Raw genomic sequence first — 25,577 nt, 5'->3', positions numbered from 1 at the left:
ATATTTTTAAAGAACTGTCTGTGGCATAGAGGATAGAGTCAATGGAAAAAGGAATTGTTAATAGCTATATACGATGTTAGAGGGGTAGTAGATTGGGGGAAGGGGGTTATCATTTTGTGAGGGGTGTAAATGTCTATTACATTGTTCTGTATACTTAAAACTAAAAAAAAAAAAAACAACCCTCAGTTGGCACTGCGGAATATATATATACTTGGGATAAAGTTCTAAAAATAAAATAGGTCAAAGACTATAAAAAAAAAGGAAGAGTCTGTGGTTACAGGAAACAAGTTTGGCAATAAATGAATTAAGAAGAAATTAAAAAGCAGGTTACAGAATGAGAAGTCATCTGAGAGCAAGACATAGCAGAGTTTTGAGAGGCATCAGGAAAGCAGATGGCAAGGGAAAGAAGTGTAACTTACAATAACTCACCTTGTTAAAGAAGGGCCTATCTGCTCTGAATCAACAGCAGCAAAAAAAAAAAAATCAATGCAAGGGATAAGGCTCTTTGGAGGGAACTGTGAATGTGTCTGAGGAAGGTGACTCCTCGTGGCCTCAGCCGATTTCTCTATCAAGGTGGGCGTAGAAGGTTTTCTGCTCCTACCTGGGGCCCGCTCTCACCTGGACAGGTGCTCTGAGGATATGTGTGCTCCAACCATGGCTCTTCTCCTTGCTCCAACAGGGAGATAACCTCAGGCTTGGCAATCTGCTTCCCTACATGTGAGGAAAAACACAGACTTGTGTAGCCTGGAACGCTTCCCTTGCCTCTTTCCCTGACCTATCACTTGGGCAGAATAAGCACGGTCCCACAACTTCTTGCTTTATAAGTGTTAGGAATTTCATCCTTGAAGCTCAGGGCTCAAGGTCAACTCAGCGCTTCTGAGGCCCGTGAGTCTTAAACATGGAGCACAGAAGGTACTGCAGTGGAAATAGCTTCATTTACGTGGGCAGCACCTGCCTTACCCACAGACAGCAGGTGCCCATAGGTCTCCAGCATCACATCGCGGTACAGGGTCCTCTGGGCGGGGCCCAGCTGCCCCCACTCCTCCTGGGTGAAGTCTACAGCCACGTCCCGGAAGGTCACAGGTTCCTAAAAGAGCACACACATTTCTCCTCAGCCTGGGGCCACCCCCTCCAGTGTTTTCTGGGAAGGAAGTGAGCCAGACAGCTTTGAGGAGGAGACAGAATGTAGAGCAGTAGCCCTAAATTTCTTCAATATTCTGATGGGGGTCACGTCTCACTGGGAACCACCCAGGGACCCACATCTGGTATATATTTTTAGGGATTAGCCATCTGGGCCACAATAACCACAACAAAGATGAGCAGGTTATTCCCAAGACTCTTGCCCAATCCTAGTGACACTGGCCAGTGTGGACAGGATTCCCACTAAAGCAACACCCCTTCTTCTCTGGAGATATACATATAGATGCTTAATAAGGCCATGACCAGGTGGACGCACATTACCTCTGATCAGACCAGAGATCTTGGGGCTAGGACCTGGAAGGGTGATCTGAACACTCACAGCCTATCTTCCTGGCCACAGTAAGGGATTTTCTGTCCCCACAGTAAGGGATCATCTCTGTCCCAAGGACTGGAGCTAGGGTGGGACAGAATTGAGCCAAGGACAATCACAGTTGCTGTCAAAAGTACTCTGAGTTAGGAAAAAACCAAACTGATGCTTTTAGGAAAATAGAACCAGGAATACTCACTAGAAAACTAGCAGGAAAGATGAATTATAATCTTCCTCTGATTTGGGAAATGAATGTATCACTTACAATCCTTGGAAGCAATCAGCATAAGCCTTGGGTATGGGGGTGGGGGTGAGGGGGGGTGGTGGTAGGGGCACACCTCCCTGTGGTGGTGGGGTGGAGTGAGCTTGTGTCAGGGGAGGAGGTGCCAAACACCCTGCAGCCCCAGCTCACTTCTAGGTCCCCTCTTGGCCTGTCTGTGCACTGTGGTCCTCCTCTCCAGCTGGAAGCCGGCTTTCTGGCCTCTCCGTTGGTGCAGAATCAACAAGACACATGTGGTGTGCTTCCACTGAGAGCCCTGTGACCCTCTACCCACCCCCTCACAGCTGCCTGATCACTTCTCTCCTACCCGATGGCAGGACTTTCTGCCCCTGAGAGTCATGGCTCTAAACTGATCAGCGCCAGTCCTCAGTGCTGCCATCTCTGTCCTGAACTGCTCCCCTCCAAATGAAGACTGGCTGAGAACACAGAAGTGACCCTACTACTATGACCCTCTTACTCCAAAAAGCATTTTAAACTGCTGACCACAACCTCCCTCGGTGAAACCCTCCCCAACCCTGGACTCATCAATGTCAATTTCTTGGTTTTCATCTTATAGACCTGCGCGGGGCCTGAGTTTCCTTGATGGCTGCTTCTTATTATGTTTTGGGGTAATGTAAGGTTTTTACTTAAATGTAACCTCGGGTAGAGAAGTGCAGAAGAAAAGCCTCAGTTCACTTTCAGAGTGATGGCACTTGGGGGACCCGCCAGGAGGCCTGCTCATCTCCTGCTATCTACCTAATCTCCTTAGATGGCTTCCGAGTTCACCTATACTGTCAGCTGCCAAGCTGGGAGACTGAGCCCCAAGTTCACCTTCCACCCCTCTCAAGACCCCAGTGGAATGCCCCCCCCCACAAACATATTTAAAAGGAATAGAAGAACCACATGTAATAGACACAGAAGGAATGAAATCATTAGAGCTTCAGCAACCCCTAATAAAAGTGGACAATGTCACTTATCAACAGTGACTGCTGTCCATGGGAAAGGCAGACAGGAAAACTGGTAACAGAGATGTCAAACTGACAATACTGACACTCGCAAATCTATGATGTCATCTGAAAACAGGACACCCAGACACCCTGAGCCCACTGATGCCACACAGTAGGCAGGACCCAGCACCCCTATGAAGTTCTCCTGCCAAAAATACAGAACCTGAATCTACCCTAGCCTTAGCCCAACCACCAGTTTACAGGAGATAAAGGAATGGAGGAAGTCATCCAATGACATCACCAGGACAAAAGCAGGCAAACTGACAAGTGACCGGTTTTCTTTAGTATACGATGTACATGCAACATGTAGTACTTATTTGGACCGATTTGAACCAACCAACTGTAAAGAGACATTCAGGGGAGAGGTGTGGAAAACTGAAGGTGAACTGGGTCTTAGGTAATACTAAGGAATTGTTAATTTCGTTGGGTGTGACAAGGTGTGTGGTTACCTTACCGTAGGTATCTCTTTGATATACACTGAAGTGTTAACAGGTAAAACATATCTAAGATACACTTGAAAATACTCATTTTTCAAGAAAGATTGTATGTCGGAATAGATGGCAAGGAAGGCAGAAAGCTTAGAGATGACAGTTAGCGAAGCTGGTGAACATGGATGTCAGTGGTTGGCTGAATAATGGTCCCCCCCATCCTAATCCTGAGAACTTGTGACTGTTACCCCAATATGACAAAAGGAGTTGGCAGAGATGTGATTAAAGATATCCAGATGTCATCACAAGGGTCCTTACAAGTGAAAAAGGTTGGCAGGACGGTCATAGAGAGATGTGACAATGGAAGCAGAGGTTGGGGCGACACACTTGAAGATGGAGGAAGGAGCCATGAGCCAAGAAATGCAGGCGGCCTCCAGAAGCTAGGAAGGGCCAGGAATCACTCTTCATTGAGCCTCTGGAAGGAACCAGCCCTGCCATCATCCAGACTTCTGGGTCCCATGGGAGTAAAGTGATGCTGTTCTAAGACATTAAGTCTGTGGTAATCTAACAGCAGCAACAGGAAACTAATACAGGGTTCACCTTTGGGTTTAAAAATCTCCTAAATTAAAAAAAGGCCTTCTTTTTTTTTTTTAAAGAGAGTAACAGAAATATCACAGCCGGTGAAAAGAGGCCATAGACACATGGTGGTCCACACATCCCTGGAAGATGGGGAACAGATGAAACTGTGGCAGCCCATGGAAACAGTGCAGAGGTGACCTCAGCCCCGCACATCAGAAAGGGTTGCAGTGGAGGCAGGACCCCAGGTTAAAGGATACAGTGAAGGCAGGAGTGAGAGTCAGGCTGACAACAGGGGAGGTGAAGGTGTATATTCGTCACAGCTTTGCCAGCTCCCCCACCTCCCCGCCAGCCACTCCACCTGTGGGCAGCACAACCAGCAGCCCTTACGTGTGGTCAAAACTCCCCCAACCCTTCTCAGACTCGAGTGTGGGAGGCTGTCAGGCTGGTGAGCTGAGACCTTCAGTCCGACATGGGGAGAGAGGGGAATCCGTGGGCTGACAGCCAGCTGCGTGCCTGGGAAACTGGCAGCAGAACCTACCTGGTGATCCTGGCCCATCCAGGCCCACGGACCTCAGAGTGAGACTTGTCAGAAGAGACAGAGACAGACAGGGAGGGAGGCCAACAACGAAGCAGACCTGACTCTCGAACACACCCTCCCAGCTCTTCCCTGGATAGGTGACCCAATTCGGCGGCCAGTAAGAGTCCAGGCAGCAGCTGCGCCCAGCTGTCAATGAGCTATAATTCTGGTTCTGATGAAAGATTTTGGTACAAAACAGGACAGGATGATATGAGAGGATCTCTGAGAGATCAGGAAAGAATTTATAGAATGTGAAGAAGAGCTAGCAGAGCAATTGCTTCAGGATGCCCATCATGTAAAAGGCCTCAGAAAGAGTTCCGTGGTGGCAAGAATATGATGGCCTGGCCCTGCTCCCCCAAAGAAAATATGGAATACAGAGATCAGAGAGACACAATTCATTCAGGACACCCACCGTCTAACAGAAGACCCCAGAAAGGGACTATAAAAGAAAAGGACAGGAGGGATGTTTTTATTAAATATAGGACGTCTTTTAAAAAGAAACAAAAACATTAGCCATTAACAAAGACAGATATGTTTAACAAAAATACACTGAAAAACATTTGACTGATAGAAGACACCACAAAGTCAAGACAAGCTACAGACCAGAAGATGATAGTTTATATATGGGAACGAATCAAGATCCAGAATGCATGTAAATTGCCTACATATCAGTTGTCAAACCATGCAGAAATCTAGGGACAGCACAGAGTGAGGACATAGATGGCCAACCATCATATGAAGATATTCAACCTCACTAGTGATCAAGGAAATGCAAATTAAAATTGTACAATATACCATTTAGTCTTGAGATAAGCAAAAACTAAGACTGTCAAGTGGTGGTGAAGAGGGAGGGAAATGAGCCCTTTCTCGTAAGGCACTGACTGAGAAGTGGCTTTAGGTTATCAGAGCCATGTGGCAGCACTAGTCATATTAACATGAACACCCTGAACTTCAGACAATTCCGCTTCTAGGGGTATCCCTAGAAAAACACTTACATGTGTGCACAAAAGGAAACTGCAAGAATGCCCACACAGCTGTGGTTGGAACAGCAGACATGGGGCGGGGAGGCAGACTTATAAGCCTATCCACAGATAGGATGAACAGAGTCCACCTCTCTGATGGGGCAAAAGGAACAAACCTAACCTGCATCTCACATGCACGGACCTCAAAGTTGACCTTGAGTGTTCAAAACAAGCTGCAGAAAAGCTACGTGTAGAAAAAGCAATTCTTTTAAAAAGAACAGTATTACCTGTCGTGTCTATGCAGTTTATTACCTACATGAGTATGAAAATGGATTAGTTGCATACACACCATGAGTTGTTCTGAGGAATAAAATGTAATTGGGGACTGTAAAGGAAAATAAAGTATGACAAAACATGAACAACTTAATTCAGAGTGATGGGGGGTCACGTTTGATTACTTTTTATACTTTTCTGTAATTATAGAATTTGTCAAAATAAAATTAAATAAAAAAAAGGTTTCCAGAACTGACAGAGATGTTATCAAACTAGAAGGGCCATGGATTAACAAAAACAAATACAGACCCCAGATGAATATGTCCCCATGTTGAGGTTCACAGTTCATGGGAGGCCTCAGGAATGCAAAGAAAAATGTAAAACCAAGGCTGGAGATGACATAGGAGAGATGCCAGAAGATAGGCACCTAGTCTAACCAGCTGTAGAGACAACAGGGACGTTCCTGAGCTAGGAGAGGTATTGCAGGTGTCACGGTTACTGACACTTACGGGTGAGGGGGCAGGACAGAGAAGGGCCCCGCCCCAGGAATGACTGAGCCCTTACCAGCTACGTCTGCTAGGATGACTTAACATTCCTGTTTCCATGTTTTGCGCATACGTGGGAGTTTAGGCTTTCTGAAGTACTTTCTGGAATCTGCTCACACACCCCCAGCGCAGTTAAACCATGGGAGGGTTTTGGGAGGATGCAGAGGGTGCCCAGCTGGTCTCAGCTGTTTGCCTGACAGGATCTCATGGGACTGCCCCTGCATTACCTAAGTGCTCTGACAGTGGCCCCTTCACAGAACCCGGGGAAATTCAGATGGCCTCTTTGGAACCTTCAGAATTTCATTATTTGTTAATATTTTAGTACAAGCTTTGCAGAGAAATGTAATGACACTGCACATTCTCGAGACAGCCAAGGACAGGTGCAAGGTACAAGATTATTGGTGTTTTATGAGCATACAGTTTATCATGCAGAAATCGTTGGTGGGCTGTTCTAGAGGGATTTGGGAGTTTCCATACTTGGGGAGGCTGGCTGGGATTTTCAGATAGGCTGAGACATTACATTATTTTCCCTATTCCTCAAAGTAATGGGAATTGGGCTCCCATTAGCTGAAACTTCAGTTGCCAAGATGTTTCTAAGAACAGACTATTCAGATAACAAGGGATGACAGCACTTGACATTTTCACCAGGTGAATGCTTTATTTCAGTAAATATTTAATTTGGAGGGAACAATAAAGGGATATGGGGCTTATCTGTGTTCCTGAAGACCTTGCTCAATACAAAACTCACATGATTCAAGTCTCGAGTTTCCCCACAGGAAAAATCCAAAGTGAATGTGGAGAGGGGACCAGGAGTATGTTCTCAGAAATCACAACTCTTCAGACATTGGAGGGTGTTTTTATTTGAATTCTCCATTTCATTTTCTCAGTGTTAACCCTAATAATTCTAAGAACCCCTCACCTAACAGCAGAGTGCAGCACAGTGGTTATTAGAGCTTCTTCACAGCATTTTATTACAACTAACTTCTGTTTCCGAGACACTGATTCAGGGCCCATCTTTCAGCCTGGCCTAGCTTCACTGCTGATTCCATACAGGATCTAAAAATGACTATACGTTATATCAGCAGTGAACGTCATCGTCTCTCACGTTCTGATGCCAGACAACCACCGCCCGGCACCGTGCGGTCCAGGCCCTTGGCAGCCCAGGAGAGTAGTGCTGCCACGTGGGGTAGTACACCCAGACGCACCAGTCACTTTTAACTGTGGGAGGGCTCATTAGTTTTTTTTGTTTTTCTTTTAATTTGGGGGAGGTATAAAGATAATAGACATTATTAATAGTATATGCTATAGTATCTCATTTAGTTAATTCGTTATTTTAACTCAGAAGTAAAAGACTTCAAGTAATGAAACTATTTCTCTTCATCTTTCACAGCAGGGAGTCAATACAGTAAATGTGTATTTGATGAATTAGGATAAAAAGCTCTCATTTAGAAATATGGAGATAACCCTAAGAAACTGAAAACAGTAAGTTAAGAATAGCTGCCTGAGTCATGAAAAGAAATAAAATACTGAGTCATGCTATAATACATGCTACAATACTGATAACCCTTTGAAAACATGCTAAGTGACAGAAACCAGACACAAAATGCCATACATTGTACAATTCCCTTTATAAAAAATGTTCAGGATAGGTAAATACATAGAAACCCTGGGGGTTGGGGGGGGGGGCCTGCAAAGAGTGACTATTATGGATATGGGGTTTCTTTTCGGGATAATGAAAATGTTCTAGAATTAGATTCTGGGGATGGTGGCACAATTCTGTGAATATACTAAAAACCACTGAACTGTACATTTTAAAAGGTTGAACTTTATGGTATATGAATATTTTAATAAATCTGTTATAAAAATATTTTTTTCTTAAGTGGCTGCCTCCAGTGAGGAGGCTGGGAAGAGGGAAGGGAGGAAGAGGACACCTCTCCAATACCATCAACTCTGCTCTCCTTTTTCTCTCAAGAGCCATCCCGTGCCCTTACAAAGTCAAAGTCCCCCTGCTTCGACCCACTAATACCTCTCAGATCTTGCTCCCAGGCCCTGGTCAGACTGAAGCCTGAAATGCCAGCCTGCTTCCCAAAGCCCCTTCTCCCCACCCCTGCCAGGGACATCTTTCCAGCCACACTGTGAATCCTACCACCTCCTGCTCCCAGAGCTTCCTAGGCTCCATATTATCACCAAGATGGAGCCCAGCTGTGCAGCAGGCATTCCGGGCCCGGCTGGGCTTGCCCTCTCCAGTCTAAAATCTAAGTCAGTCTTCACCCAGACACTATTCATGCAGTGCCCCCTGCCACCCCGTGGTGCTTCAGGAGCCCAGACCCCTGCTGACCAGCCATGCCCATCTGGCTGATGTGTCTCCTTCACCTCTTGGCTCAGGTACGTCTTGGGCAGCCTCCCTCGACCTAGCTAAAGGACCCCAGCTGCTCTGTGCCCCATGACCTCTATGCAGACTTTGTCCCACCTCCTGAGGTATCAGTTGGGTTCTGCTCCTTCAAGGCTCAGGGCCTCCCCGAGCGTCTCAGACTTCTATGTCTCAAACCACATGTGTGGCACCAGGCAGGTTGTGATGCCTAGTAGCTGACTGAAGTACCCTGGGAGCGATTTAGGACAAGAGCTCAAATGTGTCCTTGTTCCCCTCTAAGCAAGCACAGCACTCACCAAACATCACCTGAATCAGGCACTGAATACATGAAGGAAGGTGGGAGGAGGAAGGGGGAGGGGTGGGGGGGGCTGACAACCAAGGGGGTTATCCCTCATCCACCAAAACAATCCACAGCACAGCCAGGGCTCAGGACTGTCAATTGGCTGGTTAACAATGAGGCTCTGCATCATGGGAAACTGAATTCTCCCTGACTGTGCTCAGGAAACGATAAACTTCTGCCTGATTCCATCTATCCAAACTAGATGTTTTAAACTGAGGAATCACAGGGAGTGGGATGGCTGGGGACAACCTGGACACCTCACCTGGACCTGGGCTGTTAGGAGCCCGGCGGCTCTCCCCACCTCCTTGGGGGTCTCCTCCACACGCCAGCCAGGGTCCTGAGGATACAGAGCTGGGGGAGGAAAGCATAGTCATAGAGGCAGCTCTCTGCCAGAAGCGTGCCCTCCTGGGGGTGGGTGGGAGGGGTCAGAGAGAGTCAGCTCTGGCCCTCCCCCTTGGACAAGGGAAGAGACACACCTCCTCATTTTATAGATGAAAAAAATGGGGCTCAGAGAAGACAAGGAATGTGCCTAAACACATGAACCCCACACTGTCCCGCTTTGCTCTAAGGCACCATCTCTGAGAAGCAGTGTCTATTCATAGGCTTTCTGGGCCTGAGCCCTAAATTAGCACACATTTATTCTCATGCACCTTGTCCTAGAGATGTCACCATCCCCTTTTCCCCCACCTTATCCCTCAGAATGAGTCCTCCCTGTTCCAACTCTGTACAGACAGATCTGGACTAAAACCTCCTTCCCCTACCCTAAAGCCCCACCTGGCTCTCCATGTCTGATCCCTGGCCATGGCAGGTCACTGCTGGGAGAGGCCACAACATGGCCAATGGGGACACAGGTTCTTGACTCACCCCAGGAGGCCCATGGGTCAACAGCTGCCATCCCCCAGGACTGGTCTGTAAGGACACCTGTACCAAAAGATCAGGTTAGAACAAGAAATGGAAAGGCACTCTTTGACACCAATCCTAGTGACCAAAGGCCACAACATGACAACAGTAATGGGCACTCACTAATGCACCTAACAAAGTTCCAAACACAGAGCCCAAAGGCATGTGAAAAGATCCAACATAATAAGCTAGATTTATACCTGAAATGCATAGGTGGGTCAGTCACTGTCAGGAAATGTATAGATATGATATAGCCACAGAACAATTAAGAACAGAACCTGTGAAATGGCTGAAGAGGTATCTGATAAAATGTTTAACATTGCCTAATTTTTCAAAAATATAAGTAGTAGAAAGACACTTTTTTGATGACTTTAGTGAGAGATACTTGAAAACTCACTTAAAGGTAAAACATACAACTGATATTACACTACTATATAACATTGCTCTTAAATTACAGACTAGTGCTATGTACGTGAAAAACAATAATAAAATTAAAATTTAGGAGCGGTAAAGAAATTCTGATGGTCTAAGAAATCTCACAAATAACCAGAAAACTCTTAGAACTAATGAAATATCTCAGGAGATGACTATAAAATATATAAAAATTACAGTGTCTTTTACATCAAGTTTCCCCTTTCACCAATAACGAAGTTTTTTTTGTTGATTTTTAAATCTCACTCATTCTAATTCTGTACCAAAACAGATCCCCTCCAATCCCAGAAGCCCTCAGGCCCTCCCCAGCTCTAAATCCTGACTACAGTAAGTCACTGCTGGGAAGGCCTAGAAGGAACAGGATTTGGACTCACCCCAGGAGGCCCACGGGTTGATGGCAGCCATACCACAGGATTAATTAACCAGGAGCCTGTCAGGAACACTGGATTCTAGTGACATAAAGAAAGCAACTGCAATACCAACCTAGAGACAAAAGTGAAAAAGACAAAAGTGAAAAAGACAAAAGTGGTCCCTTCTCACAGAAGATCCAGTGGGAACAAAGAAGAGAACCCACCCACAGAAGCAACAAAGGACTGCTAGGCAGCATCATAAGAAAATAACGTTGACATGTCAAAAACATAACAGAATTCCTGCAGAGAAATGAAAGGTGATTTGAATCAGCTGAAAAAGAGCACCATCCAAGATGAGACAGTGGAAATTTGTCTAAGGTTCCCAGGAGACAGCCAGTCACAATGTCCAGGTAACTTTTCAGTGATTTGCCAAGAATTATTGTAAAATCTACCAGCAACCCTCATGCATAAGTGGTTACCTAGAGCTGGGGGAAGGGAGGAATGGGGAGTGACCACTTAATAGTTACTGGGGTTTCTTTTGGGGGATGATGAAAATGTAATTAGATAGTGGTGATTGATACTCGCACAAGTTCCTGAATGTACAACAAAACCACTGAATTATACACTACAATGGTTAATTTCATGTTATGGAAATATCTTTAAAAAAAAAAAATCCACCTGCAACACCTACCAGGCCTAAGCCTGTTTGTCTCCTGGTCTGAAGCCTAAACCTCCAACTCCCTAGGTTCCGGGTCTTTGTGCAAGTCCCTCTCTGAGGGTACCAGCGCCAACTGGCAGAGCTCTGTGGATTCCTGGGAGTGTGGCCAAAGCAATGGGACGCCGCCGGGCCCCAGGAGCACCGGGATCAGCGCCAACACTCAAAACAGGCAAACCGTATTGTGCACCGCTGCTTGCAACTCGACAAAATCCCGCGGTCACTGCATGTTTAAAAGAACCCAGGGCTGTCCCCAGTCCACGTCTGACGTCCTTTAGCGCAGCACCAACGAGAAACGCCCGCTGGGGAATGAAATGTGGCTATTTCCCATGAACGGTTTCACAAGCGTCCTCGCCGCCTGCTTCCTGGCCTCTTGCCCCCGATTTCAACCCCAACGCGGATGCGATACTCAGGTGCGCGCACCAGCGAGAGGCGCCCTTACCTCGTTCGCAGCTGCCGGCCACCCCCTCCGGCCGCTCCCCGACGCTCTCTGCAGGCCACTTCTCTGTTCGGGGGCGCTTCGCCAGCACGTTCAGCTTTTGTTTTACTCCGAGGTTCGGCGCGAGGCCTGGGGAACAAAGGCGCGCTGGGCCGGCGGCCGCGACTGGGGGCCAGGGGGCTCGCCCAGCCCGGCCACGCGCGGCCGCGAGCCTGGAGGCGGAGGGTCGGCAGGCCGAGGAGATAGAAGCGAAGCCGACGCTAAAGGGCAGGTGTAGGACCTGCCGAGGTGCCGCGCCCGCCGCAGTGGCAGGTGCCGCCTCTCCCCGCCCGTTCTCCGGAAGCTCGGAGCTCCCAACACCCCAACGACCGCCTCACCTCATCCGCGGACAATGGCGGCAGCTCCCCGGCGTCGACCCGGACGCGTCGCACGGCCTGCCGGGAGTTGTAGTTCCAGGAGGCACACTTCCGGTTTGGTGGGAAGCGCCGCCACCGCTGGTTAGGGGTGATGCTACCCCTGGACTCCGTGGCGTCGTGGACTTAACCGAGCTGCCAGTGAGTGTCCTAGGCTCCTGTGAGGAGGCTGTACTGTCCCAGCCCCAGACCGCCCTACTCGGCCAAGGTTGCCCAATTTGGGGGGCTCGGGTAAGTCCGGTGGTGAGTCTCAACTTGCTGGTCTGTAAAATGGCAGCTCAGTGAGCAATAGGAACTTAATGAAGTCTGAGCGTTTTCAAGGGATTCTTTCCTTTAATATTTACAAGTTTGGCCGAAATAGGAGTTCTAGGGAAAGTGACCCGGGTAATCTGACCATAAATTCCTAACCGGGCAGGTCAGGGTTAGTAGTCACGCCCCAGGCATAGTTTCTTCCGTAAATGGCTTATCTTTGCTTTAAGCATCCCTGTCCGTGGTTTCTGTGCATTTGGTTAACACACCTTTGAAACAAGCCTAACCACCCTCAAGAGAGCACAGAATCGCTTTACCTATCTTGTAATCTGATCCCTGCCTTGCTTTCTCCCACCTCCATGTAATCTTCCTTAATTCCAAATGAGTGAAAGAAACTGCAAAATTGTCCTTCTCTGGACCATTTGAGATCTTGTTTCCCTGCAATTGTCAGTTTTCGCTCATAAAAATTCTTTACTGGTTTGGACGTTCTATATCGACACAAGACTCTGAGGAAGTGGCTCTTATGATACCTTTCTTCAGATGAGGAACGTATTTTGAACTTTCCCTCGGATATTAAACCCCTACTGCTGAGAATATCAGGGATTGTTCCCAAAATGGTCACCAGATGGCAAAACTTTCTGGGAACATAAATTATCATCTACCTGTTTTGCGATTTTTTTTCCCCCTTGTGACATCATTTACTGAGTGTCACTGAGGAACAGAGCAGGGAACAAGGCAAACGAAACTTCTGTCAGCTGCTAATCAAGGCCACTATTCAAGAGCATGAACAGGAAGGAAGAAAGCCTACTCACCTGGCAGGGGTCCTCCAGCCCCAGTTGACCCTGGAATCCCGTTATGGAGCCCACGGACACCTCCTGTGTTGGGAATGACCCTCTCTTAAGAGACTGCCTGGGCCCCAGGACTTTATTCGTTGCTCCTTATTCGCCTTGCCTGTTCCTTTGTCCACCTTCTTTTCAACAGCACCGTAGTTAGAGAAGCAGTAGGGGCTGCAGTGCAGAGAGCCTCAGGGGCATTGTGGTGGCTCTGGCTTTGAGTGAAATGAGGCTCATGGCTCTGAGCAGAGCAGTGACAGGTTCTTGCCTCATCAAAGGATCACTCTGACTTCTGTGTGGAGAATAGATGAGGGTGAGGGAAGGACCACAGTGACCCAAGAAACCAATGTAGTGATCAAGGTAGAGAGATGATGGCAGCTTGGATCAGAGTGGTGGTGACCAGTCGTCAGACTGGGGACACGTTAGTATTTTGAAGGTAGAGCCAACAGGCAGTAGGTTCAAGGGTGTTCATCATAGGCTGCAGTTCAGCTTGTAGCACCCAGAACAATGCAGGGCATAGAAGAGGCCTGTCTATTCAGAGCTATTCACCAAGGGCGGGTGGGAAATGGATTACAGGTATGTGAAGATTCTGCTTCCCTCTGACCCAAGCGCTCTCCCCTAATAGTGACCCCAGTGTGCCGGAGAGTACCCTGTTCTCTATGCTATGAGGTGGCAAGGGCTGGGCTGCACAGCCATCTTGGATGCCCCTATTAGGGGAGTCTGATCTGTGTGTGAGCTGCCACTGAGGTTTCTGAGTGGGAAGAGACCAGAGCAGGAGAAAATAGGTTCCGTCCAGACATAACCTTTGTCTGAGGAATGCGCAGAGTGGTCACCCTGTGCCACATGTGGGCTCCAGTTGGTTCCATTTGCTCATAGCCAGATGATAATGAAACGTTAAGGGGGATGGGGTCCAGGGCACATTACTTGGAACAAGTAAGGCATTTTATGAACTAGGTTGTAGTCACCAATAGTAAAATAACTAACACAGGTAAGCTAGACTCGAAGTTACCTTGTACCCTCAAATCCTAGGTTTAACTCAGCCTCACCAGCTAAATGCCCAGGAGTCACTGAGTTTAACACTATGGGCATTTAGCTGGTAAGGCTGAGTTACTGAGTACCCCGCGTGGAAGTCAACATGCATCACTGTCAGTGACCTTGTGGAAGCTCCCCTTCCACAACTCTTCCAGGTGCCTTTGTCACCAGCTCAGCATTCAGCCTGTAGTTTCTCACACCCGTGGAATTTAATGTGAGAGGTCTGATCATTTTTCTTTTAAGAAAAATAAGTAAAACCTAATAAAGTTGTAAGGAAATCAGTGAACACATGCATTCCAAAGCCAGAAAAAAATAGAACATTGCCCACATGGTTGAAAACCCTGTTCTCCTCTCCAATAGAAACCCCCTTCCTCCAGAGGCAGCCACTGTCCTGAATGAGATGTGGGTCACTCCTCATGTTTCCTGAAACTTTACCTGTGTGTATTCAAGAACAATACAGAGCAGTATTTACTTTGCATGTTTTACATTCATATAAATGCTATCGATACCAAATTTTATCTGCAACTTTCCTTTTTTTCCTCCATGTATTTATCATTGCAAGATTTGCCTTTCTGATATGACGATCTAGTTCATTAATTTTCACTGCTGTATAGTTTTTCTTTCTTTTTAATTCAAATGATACAAATTCATTGTAAAGAATGAAAATCACTCAGGAAAAGGTAAAGAACAAATATTGCTTAAAATCTTGCCCCCTATAACAACAATTAGCATTTGGGTGACATTCTTCCGGAGCTCCCCTGGGAGACAATTTCATAGAACTGGGATCACCCGTGTTGTTATGAACCTAATTTTGTTTCCCAACAATATGCCATTTAATTTCTCACCATAATTAAACATTCTGTTGGTGGATGTTCTGTTACAAAGCATGCTGTAACAGAAGTCCTATCACCACACGCTTTCATACTGGGCTGGGCAGTGATTTCCATGAGGGAATCGCAAAGGTAAAATTGCTGAATAAGCATACTTTACATCTGGACTTCCAACCCGACCACCCTACAGAGGGTGCACCCATATAACCATCCATAGGTGCTGAGTAATAGCGTCCATTTCCTCACTATTTTTGCCTACATCCAACATAGTCTTTTAAAATCTTTGCCAATCTTTACCTGCCAATTAGCCTCTTTGGACTTCATTTTCTGCATCTATAAATGGAAATAACAGAACTTCCCTCACTAGGATTTCTGTATTAAATGAGGTTATGTAGATTGAGTGCTTGAGATACTGCCTGCCTCATAACAGATGCTTGGGTATATACTTTTATCATTTTTATTTCTATCTCTTTGATTATTGATGACTTCATGCTTTTTCATGTATTTACTGTCCATTTGTACTCCTTTTGTGAATTGCCTGCCCATAAATAAGGACTAGTGAGTAATCTTGCCTTGATCCTCCCTGAATGGAATGGAGATACTTCTAGATCGATGATCGGCAAAACTTTTCTGGTAAATATTTTGGCTTTTCAGGACATGCAATCTCTTTAACAACTACTCAACTCTACCTTATTAAGCAGCTATAGACAATGCAGAAATGAGTGGTTGTGTGCTATGTCAACATAAAACTTTATTTACAGAAACACATGGGCTAGATTTGGCCTGTGGGCCCTAGTTTGCCAACATCAGTTCTAGTGTCACCATTAAGCCTGATATCCTCATTACTATAAAAATACTTTTTTTCCTACTACCAGGTTTATTTTCCTGAAATGATCAATATTAAATTTTATCAGCTTCTTTCTCATTAATATTGAGATGACTGTTTTTTCTCCACCACTGGTAAAACAGCATGGGCTCAGAATTTTATTGTGGAATAATTTTCTGAGAACTTTTTCAATTTAATGCAAAATGTTTAGTCTATTTAGGGTTTCTGTGTTTTCTTCAGTCCATTAATGTTTACCATGATGATATTTTCTTAGAAAACTGTCCTTTTCATCTATGTTTTCAAGTGCACACAAAAATGTGCAAACCTTGCATATTATTTTCCCTATGTCTATTTCCCTTTTCTTTCCCAGTGTTGCAAATCTGTATGTCATTTTTCTAGATTATGTTAGTTTGGAATTTATATGTGGAGTGTGTTTTTCTCAGAGTCACCTTTTACCATGTATTCTCTGCTTTTATCTTTATTACATCATTCTTTCTGCTTTGATTGGAAATAATTTCTTTTTCTAAGTTCTTATGTTGGACATCAAATTTATTTCCATTTCTTCTTGTTTTTGCTACCTTAGTGCACCCATTTCTAATATTCAGACTGACATTTGATGTAATTCTCCTCGTTTCGTTGTAAACTTATAGCAATTTTGAGAAAAATGTAAAAGTCACACAATATTCCAAAAACTCTTAATTAGCTACATTCATTTCTGCATTTCCTTTTAAGCCCTTGTTAAAATGCACACATAGGGTATTACAGCCCCAACAATTCTGCACCTTTCACTATACATCATAAGAGTTTTCCATGTTTTTACAGTGTTCATAATTAGTTTGTAGTGATAAAAGTGAACTGGCATTTTAAGAAAACTGACCCAAGAGCTGGGAGGTCTATGGACAGAGCTGGGCTTCCTGTTACTCTCTAGTCCTCACTTCCTACTAAAACTTTATGGTTCCAACTTCCTGGGGGAGGGATATATATATAGGAGCCATCTTGGGAGGGGAAAAACTTTGAACGTGGGCGGCCGCCTAGAAGTGCAATTTCTTACACTGCTGCAGTGGTTTTGCTTTTCCTTTTCCTGAATAAACCCTCTTTTTGGTGGACTACCCGGAAAATTATTTTGTCCAGTCGACATTTTGGGGACTTGTCAGGATCCAGAGAAGTGCAAACTCTGGTGGCTTCTGAACAGTGAGCAAACCTGCTTTGACACCTAAATGAGCCATTTCTGCTTGATGCTTTGCTCCTCGGCTCAGGTGAGTTCTCTCCTGGATCTGAACCTTTGCATCTGATGCTCTCCAGCCTTTATTTGTGAATTGCTTAAAAAATTTTTTTGTTGTTGTTTTGTGTATGTGTGTGTGTGTGTGAATGCATTAAAGGCCTATTTGTCTATGTTGTCTGAGTACTCATTGTGGTACATCACCTTGAAGTCTTCGGAAAGCGAGCTGTTCCTTTGAGACAAAAACTGGCCTTTGCCTAAAGTCCCTTTGGGGACAGAGGTTATTTCTGCTGAAATTGGTCAGTTTTGGCTGTTATTAGAATGTGCCATCTCATTGAGAAAGTGAGAAGAGTGCCATCCAGCTCAACCTATAACTTAACTCTCTGAGAGTTGGTTATTTCTATGGAACTGGTGTTTAGCCTTTGGCCTGGTTCAGTAATCAGACTGTTCTGGAGTGAGACAAACTAAATACCCATGGGCTGCTTGAGTTGTAAACTGACTTGGGCCCAGTCACAGCTCAGCCTATAACTTAACTCTCTGAGAGTTGGTTATTTCCCTGGAACTGGCTTTTAATCTTCGGCCTGGTTGTCAGTAATCAGAGTGAGGTGAGCTGAAGACCTGCAGGTTGCTCGAGTTGTGAACTGTTTCAGGCCCAGTGTTAAAAATGGGATCTCTGAAGAAAGAAAAAAAAGGGATCGCTGCTGTCTAAGTCTTCTAAAACTGTCCCTCCTCCACTAGGCACACCAGCCAAGTATATGCTTAAAATCTGCAGGGAATTTTCGTGAACGTATTTAACTGAATAGACAGATCTGACTAAGAGTAATTTAGAAAATCAGTGGTCACTTTGGGGAACTTTTGAGATTCCCAAAGTTGATTTCTTAAAACTAAATTGGATAATAATAGTGCTGTAATTAAGAGAGAGAGATGGAATGCCTCTTTTGAGTGGTATATTGAGGCTTCCAAACAAGGCTATGAATCTAAAGTTACCCAATTACAAAATAAAGTCTCAAAGTTAACAAGGGCTGCTAAAGATTCAAAGACACAAAATTGCACCTGAAACCTCATGCTTTTCCTCTATAGCACTGCCTTGCCCTTCCCCCATTGTTCCTTTGTCTCAAGCTCCACCTCCAATGCCATTTTGCTCTCACGTCTGCCTCCTTTACTTTCAGCTCAGCCCTTAGCAGCACCTTCTCTTGAATCTTCTTTTTCTCCTTCCTCAGAACTTCTCAGTACTTTCCCATTTAAGATTAAACCCTCTGGAGATCCTAATAAACCCCCCATCTCCTACATCCCCTGGACTAAAGATGGGTTATGAGCCATTGTAAAGGAATTTCCTAAGGTAACTGAGGACTCTAATAAAGTTTACTAAAAACTTTGATATTAATATTTCTATTCAGGCCTATCAGCCTGGGTTTTCTGATTTGTACCAGCTAATCAATATGTTAGTTGGTGAAGGCCAAGCTAGACATTGGAGGAGGATTGCCAGATGGGAGCATCCTAATAGAGATTTAGAAAAGCAAACCTCCAATTATTGGGAGGAAGCCAGGGAACTTGCTCGAAAACTACATCAAGCAATTCCTAAGGCCTTCCCAAGGTCTATTGATTGGAGCAAAATTCACACGTGCTCACAAAGAACTGAAGAATTGTTCATGACTATTATAATAGACTTCAAGTAGTTTTTAAGGAAAACTCTGGTCTTCCTTCAGATGTTGACACCACACGTATAACTTTTAATTCTTTGAACAAGACAAAAAACTGAAAGAACAAAAACTCACAGACATAGACAATAGGGGTTACCAGAGAGTAAGGGCAGAGGGGGGAGCGGGGCTCTAGAAGAGGGTAAATGGGGTCTAATATATGGTGATGGAAAGAGACCTGACTCTGGGTGGTGAACACACAGTGTGAGATATAGATAATGTATTACATAATTGTACACCGGAAATCTATGTAACTTTATTAACAGTTGTCACCCCAATAAACTTTAAAGAAATAAAAAAAAAAACTTTTAATTCTTTGTTTGTCAATGGGCTAAATAAAAACTTTCCCTCCTGGTTAGGAGATCCAGGATGGGATGGGGAACTATGCCTACCCTAGACTTGGTAAATATGGCCAATGAGCTTGCCAGTACCCTAGATGAGCCACCTAGAAGTAAGATTGCCAAGACTTCTGACTTTCAGCAGTGGCAAATGAGAAGCCCTATGGGAAACCAAAAAACTCCAACATTTTGCCATCACTGCAAGGAGCGAGGACCCTAGAAAAGGGACTGCCGTAAGTTTAAGCGTACAAGACGCTCTCTGCCTTCTAATCAATCTTTTTCAGGTCTCCTAATTCCCAGTGACAGGGCTCTGAGGAACTCCAGGGGCTTTTTCTAATCCTTCCCCTTAATCATTTTGGAGAAACTTCTCTTCAAATCGGGGAGGAAACTATTCCTGTTCTTATTGACACTGGTGCTACACTCTCGGTGCTCAACCCCACTGTTATAAACTGGCCCCTGCCTCAGAGTAATTAGACATTTCAAATAGTGGGGATTTCAAATAAACCTCAACAGGTTTACATATCTGAACCTATTCCCTTTCATCTAGGTCCCTTAAGAAATAAACTGTTTTTTCCTTAGTTCTTCTGCCCCTACCCATTTATTATGCAGAGACTTCTTAGAGAAGTATTATGCTGGAATATCCTTTTCTTGAAAGGAAGAAATGTTAGAGTTTGATGGTAACTGTCAGAATCACAATTAGGTGAATTACATGACTTTTCAGCATCTTTTATTTGTGCTGTCTCTGATGGTACAGTAACTGAATCTGAAAACACTGATCAATGATCCCTATTGGACCAACTACCATCTTTGTGGGCAAAATCTTCAGCTGATATTGGCAGAATTCACAGTGAACCTCCCATCAATGTTCAAATTGATCCTTCAAAGCCTCTGCCCAGAATTAATATCCTATAAGTAAGGAGGCCCTTCAAGGTATAAAGCCCATAATAAGATTATATAACTCAGGGTATTATTATTTCTTGACTAGTCCTTGTAACATTCCTAGTCTATCTGTGAGAAAGCCAAAGGGGCGTGGGTGGAGGTTTGTCCAGGACCTCTGAGCAATATACCACTTTGTTCTCCCTCAACACCCTGTCGTTCCTGACACTCATGCTGCTGGCATCCATTCCAACTGGAAGTAAATTCTTTACAGTAATTGATTTATGCAGCACATTCTTTAGCATCCCAGTTGATGAAGCTAGCCAATACCTTTTTGTTTTCACCTGGGAAGGAAAGCAATTTACCTGGACAGTAATGCCTCAGGGTTTTACTGACAGCCCTTCTTATTTCTCACAGATTCTGAAGACTGATTTGGATGATGTAGTTTTCCCTAAAGGTTCCATTTTGTTACAATATGTGGATAATTTACTTCTTTGCTCTCCTTCTCAGGTTTCCTCACAGGATGATAGCATCCATCCGTTGATACTTTGGGCCTTAAAGAAAAATTACAATTTGCTCAAACTCAGGTTAGATATTTGGGACATCTGATACTGGATGAAGGTCTACTCCTGGATCCAGACAGTCTCCATGGTGTCCTAAATTTCCCAAAGCCCAAAACTAAGTGCCAATTGCTAGGTTTTCTTGGCCTAGTCGGATATTGCTGGAATTGGATTCCAAATCTTTCTCTTATGGCAAAACCTCTATATGTCCTATTAAGGAATGACACTCCTGACCCTATTTCATGGGAAGAACAGGATGACATGGCCTTTAAGGCCTTGAAGGAGAGTTTAATGAACCCACCTGCTCTTGGGCATCCTAACCACCAGATTCCCTTCTTGAATTTTGTGCTTGAAAAGGAAGGAAATGTCCTTGGGGTACTCACTCAGAAGCATGGATATCAATATAGACCCCTAGGATACTACAGTCAGCAATTGGACCCTGTGGTTCGGGGATCCCTCCTTGCCTCAGAGCCATTGCTGCTCCTGTCCTGGTTAAAGCTACAGAGAAGCTTGTTGTGGGATTCCCTCTAACTATCTTTGTGCCTCATGCAGTAGAAGCTCTCCTGAATTCTCATCACACCCAGCATCTTTCAATCAGTCACCTTACTTCCTATGAAATCCTTTTGTTAACCACTTCCCATATAACCCTTTCACGCTGCAATAACCTTAATCTACTTTTCTTCCTTCCGAGACTGAGGAAGCCACTCATAACTGACACTGACAGATTACCTCCTGACTCCTTGTGATGATTTGTAGAAGATTCCTCTGAGTAAAGCTGATTTCTCACGGTTCACTGATGGTTCACACTTAAAAAATGACAATGGTGAGTACTGTGCTGGTTATGCTGTTGTAACTCCTTCAGAAGTCATCAAGGCACCGTTGCCCCTGGCCACTTCAGCACACCAGGCTGAATTATATGCCCTCACTCAAGCTTGCATTTTAGCAACGGGTAACGCTGTCAACATTTATACTGACAGCAGATATGCCTTTGGGGTGGCTCATGACTTTGGAATGCTATGGCAACATGGTTTCCTTACCTCCTATGGAGATAAAATTTTAAATGGTCCATATACACAAGAATTATTGGATGCTATACTTTTACCTGATGCCTTAGCCATTATTAAGATTCCAGAACATTCTAAATTTGATTCCCTAGAAGCTAAAGGAAATCACCTGGCTGACACTTCTGCTAAGAGTGCTGCCCTTAAGGGCAATAGTGGCAGTCAAACCTCTGTCATGGTTCAAAGAGAAGCTTTTCCGGTTGATAAGTTAGAAAAACTGGCCAGAGAAACCCAACAATCAGCTTCTGAAAAAGAAAAACAAGAGTGGAGATCCAATAATTGTTGGTTTAATAAAGAGAAGAAACTCTGGTTCGGACCAAATAACAACCCAGTCCTACCAGAAACTCTAAAATTCCCACTCTTAACCACTGTACAAACATTGAACCATTGGTCAACGGACAAAATGGTAGCTTTCATGTACTAATATTGGTTGGGAGATATTAATAAGGCTACAAAAAGAGCTTACCTTAGGTGTCCCACCTGTCAGAAGTACAACTCAGGGAAGCCAATTTGCAGTGCCCCTGGACATGTGAAGTTGCCACAGACCATTTGAGGTCTGGCAAATAGACTTCATACAGCTTCCCTCATCTCATGGATACAAGTATGTTTTAGTCATGATATGTATGCTTTCTCACTGGACTGAAGCTTTCCCTTGCAGACAAGCTAACACATCTGCAATGGCTAAAATACTGTTATAAAAGATTATTCCTACTTGGGGAACTCCTCTTGAACTCCACAGTGATTGAGGAACCCATTTCACTGGTCAGGTGCTAAAGCAAGTCTGTGCTGTTTGGCCAGCTCTTCAATATTTTCACAATGCTTATCATCCTCAGTCTTCAGGATTGGTTGAACGCACTAATGGCATTATTAAGACTCAATTGGCAAAATTTACAGAAACTCTTCAAATGCCTTGGCCAAAAGCATAGCCAGTAGTCCTTTTAAACCTTAGATCTACCCCTTTTGGGACTCATAAGCTCTCACCCTTTGACATAATTACAGGACATCCTATGCATTTGGCCCCTGCCTCTCTTGATCCACAGTTGGTGAAAGGAAGACATACTTCAATATTGTAAAGGCTTAATTGTTTCTATCGACAATAATCATTCTTTAGTAAAACAATCATTTCACCATCCACTCCAGGGAAGTGAAAAACTCAAAATTCATACTCTACAACCTGGAGATTTACTGGAAGAGACAACTCAAAACGGATTCCCTCCAGCCACGTTGGAAGGGCCCTTACCAGGTACTGTTGACTAACCCCTGTGCTGCTAAACTGCAGGGAGTAGACTCTTGGATACACGTCACACCTAAAGAGGGCACCAAACCCTGACTGGAACTGCGCACAGTCTGGTGACCTGAAACCAAAACTGTCAAAATTTAAAGCAGATTACTTCAAAGGAGATGAGTTACCAAATATTTTCTGGTTGTTGAATCTATTATCAAGAATTTTGATCTATTTAAGCTCTGCTCCTGATGCCCATCAACCCTGGACACCAGCTGTTCCCAATCCATGCACTCTTCCTTGATATAAGAGATGACACCCGGAGGAAGTCCTTTCTGACATCGAGGGCCAAAAGGCTAAGGACTGAAAAACCTGAGACCTGAAGACCTGACTGATCAACAATGCTTTTGGAGAAATGATCTTGATCAAAAGGGGGAATGATAAAAATGAACTGGCATTTTAAGAAAACTGACCAAAGAGCTGGGAGGTCTATGGACAGAGCTGGGCTTCCTGTTACTCTCTAGTCCTCACTTCCTTCTAAAACTTTATGGTTCCAACTTCCTGGGGAAGGGATATATATTTTGGAAAGGTAAAAACGTTGCACATGGGCGGCTGGCCGGAGGTGTAGGGTCTCACACTGCTGTCGTGGTTTTGCTTTTTCCTTTCTCCAAAAAACCCTCTTTTTGGTGGACTACCTGGAAAAATTATTTTGTCCAGTCGACAGTAGTTACTTCCTGAAACAAATCAGAAGCAGCCTAACTTTCTAGCATTGGGGAACAATGAAGTGATGGCACTCTGCCTCTGGAATACTATATTCAGTCATTTAATCAAATATCTTCTATCTATTTTGACTTCTCAGCAACAGCCTTTCCCACAATGGTTGATCATATTAACTAGTATTATTGAAGGGAGTTTTGTTCTTATAATTTCTCATTGGCAAATTCCCTAGGTAACAAATGGCATCCAGGCTTAGCCCTTCTCTAGGAATGGGTCAAAATGACAAAATCTAAATGTACCTGTATAGCGTTTATGTATTAAAATGAAATATGTAGTTTTTTCCCTCTGGTATGACTTCTTTGGTGCCCAATAAAGTTAGAACCTTGACTGAAAATTCCCCCACGCTGATAACATTTATATGGTTTCTCTACAGTGTGGGTTCTCTTATGTTGACTGAAGGACAAATGATAACTGAAAGTTTTCTCACATTCATTATATTTATATGGTTTCTCACCAGTATGGATTCTCTTGTGAACTGTAAGGTGAGAGCTGTGGCTGAAGGCTTTTCCGCATTCATTACATTTGTACGGTTTCTCTCCAGAATGCGTCTTTTTGTGTTGTATATATAACGAGCGGTCACAAAAGGCTTTGCCACATTTGTAAGGTTTTTTTCCACTACATATATGTTCACTTGTGCACATTAAGATTAGACCTTCCACTGAAAGATTTTCCACATTTATCACACTTAGAGGGTTTCTCTCCAGTATGAGTTCTCTGATGTACATTAAGGTGAGAGTTTTGGCTAAATGATTTGCCACATCCATTACATTCACAAGGCTCCTCTCCAGTGTGAATTCTCTGGTGCAAAATGAGGTGAAGTCTCTGCCAGAAAGACTTCCCACATTCATTACATTCATTGGCTTTCTCTCTACTGTGATTTCTCAGATGGTGAGAAAGAGGTGAACACAGCTTCTTAAAGGCTTTCCCACACTCATTACATTCATAGGCTTTCTCCCCACTATGAGTTCTCATGACCTGAGAGAGGTGTGAGCTGTGGGTAAAAAAATCCCCACTTTCTTTACATCCATAAAATTTCTCTCCTGTATTAATTATCTCATGGTATATGCTTCGCTTGGTATATTTATTGCGCTCATTCAATTTATATAGTTTTTCTAAGTCTTGGTCACATGGATTGCCTTTACAAGGTTTCTTTCCTACCAAGATTTTCTGGTGATTTTTTTAAAACAAAATTATGCTGTAATCTTTGAACTTCTGACTCAATTTGATGGAAATGTTTTTTGGTAAGAAATCTCTGTGAAGAAACAAAGTCTAAATTGAAGCTGCATTTTCCTACAATGTCAGCATTTTCCCAATCCCTGTCATGGGTCACTACTTGCCCTTGTTTATATTCCACTGGCCCAACACATCCATTGTGCTTCTTCTGCTTTTCTGATTCACTCTCAGATTCCCAATCATCTGCTACAGAATTCTAGGAATCACCCATTGTGGATCTTGCCAGGTTGCTGGGTAATTCGACACCAGAAATAGCCTCTGTGAATGCTGACTGTTGGCTTTTAGGTCTGTTCTTCCATTCTTGAACAGTTTGGGTGCATGGAAAAAAACTCCTAGAGAATGATGAGATAAAAGCAACAAGATGTGCATGACACAAGTACACAAGTAGATGTTTTTAAATATCAACTAAGGGAAGAGATGGAACTTTGAGAAGAGAAGCCACAAAATGTACACACAGAACAAAAGGAATCTATAAAAAGAGTTATCAACAAAGAGTGATCAACAAAACAGACAAAGGGGACACATTAGGGAAAATACCATGGAATAAGCAGACATTCCCAAAGATAAAATACTCAGGCCACCTTTCTTTAATATTTAGATATCACCGAATTTGGATCCATCTCCCTATTTAACGTCCATACCTCCTGTAATTGACACCATGTCAATCTTTGTAACAAACAAGTTTCACAATGCCAAGAGAATACCTCTTTACATCCAGCCTTCCCAA

General features: G+C 44.1%; 1 protein-coding gene and 1 long non-coding RNA gene across 26 annotated transcripts in view; one reads left to right on the top strand and one right to left on the bottom strand.

The window, feature by feature from the left end:
- Positions 1-25,577, bottom strand: part of ZNF606 (zinc finger protein 606) — a 42,724-nt gene that overhangs the window by 6,887 nt on the left and 10,260 nt on the right. For 3 of the 24 annotated variants that reach the window (XM_019711553.3, XM_074315464.2, XM_019711566.3), the window contains 6 exons: positions 11,688-11,813; positions 10,555-10,663; positions 9,623-9,769; positions 9,111-9,199; positions 961-1,087; positions 619-711 (listed from right to left, as the gene is read on the bottom strand). In XM_019711553.3, coding sequence (XP_019567112.2) covers positions 619-711; positions 961-1,087; positions 9,111-9,199; positions 9,623-9,769; positions 10,555-10,585 — 487 coding nt within the window. In that variant the 5' untranslated portion in view covers positions 10,586-10,663; positions 11,688-11,813. The other 21 variants (XM_074315456.2, XM_074315468.1, XM_088800421.1 and 18 more) reach the window with 19 other exon arrangements.
- On the top strand, positions 12,189-24,160 carry LOC109434555 (uncharacterized). 2 transcript variants are annotated; one of them, XR_016022162.1, is made up of 4 exons: positions 12,189-12,328; positions 16,999-17,123; positions 21,249-21,380; positions 22,759-24,160. It is a non-coding gene; the product is annotated as an uncharacterized LOC109434555 (long non-coding RNA). The 2 variants fall into 2 exon arrangements; XR_002135830.3 differs by lacking the exon at positions 16,999-17,123 and having other exon boundaries at positions 12,191-12,328.

This window comes from Rhinolophus sinicus, chromosome 8 (genome assembly GCF_057876585.1).
Source record: "Rhinolophus sinicus isolate RSI-liver-muscle chromosome 8, RSI-T2T, whole genome shotgun sequence".
NCBI classification, from domain to species: domain Eukaryota; kingdom Metazoa; phylum Chordata; class Mammalia; order Chiroptera; family Rhinolophidae; genus Rhinolophus; species Rhinolophus sinicus.
This window is presented reverse-complemented; position numbering and strand designations above follow the sequence as displayed.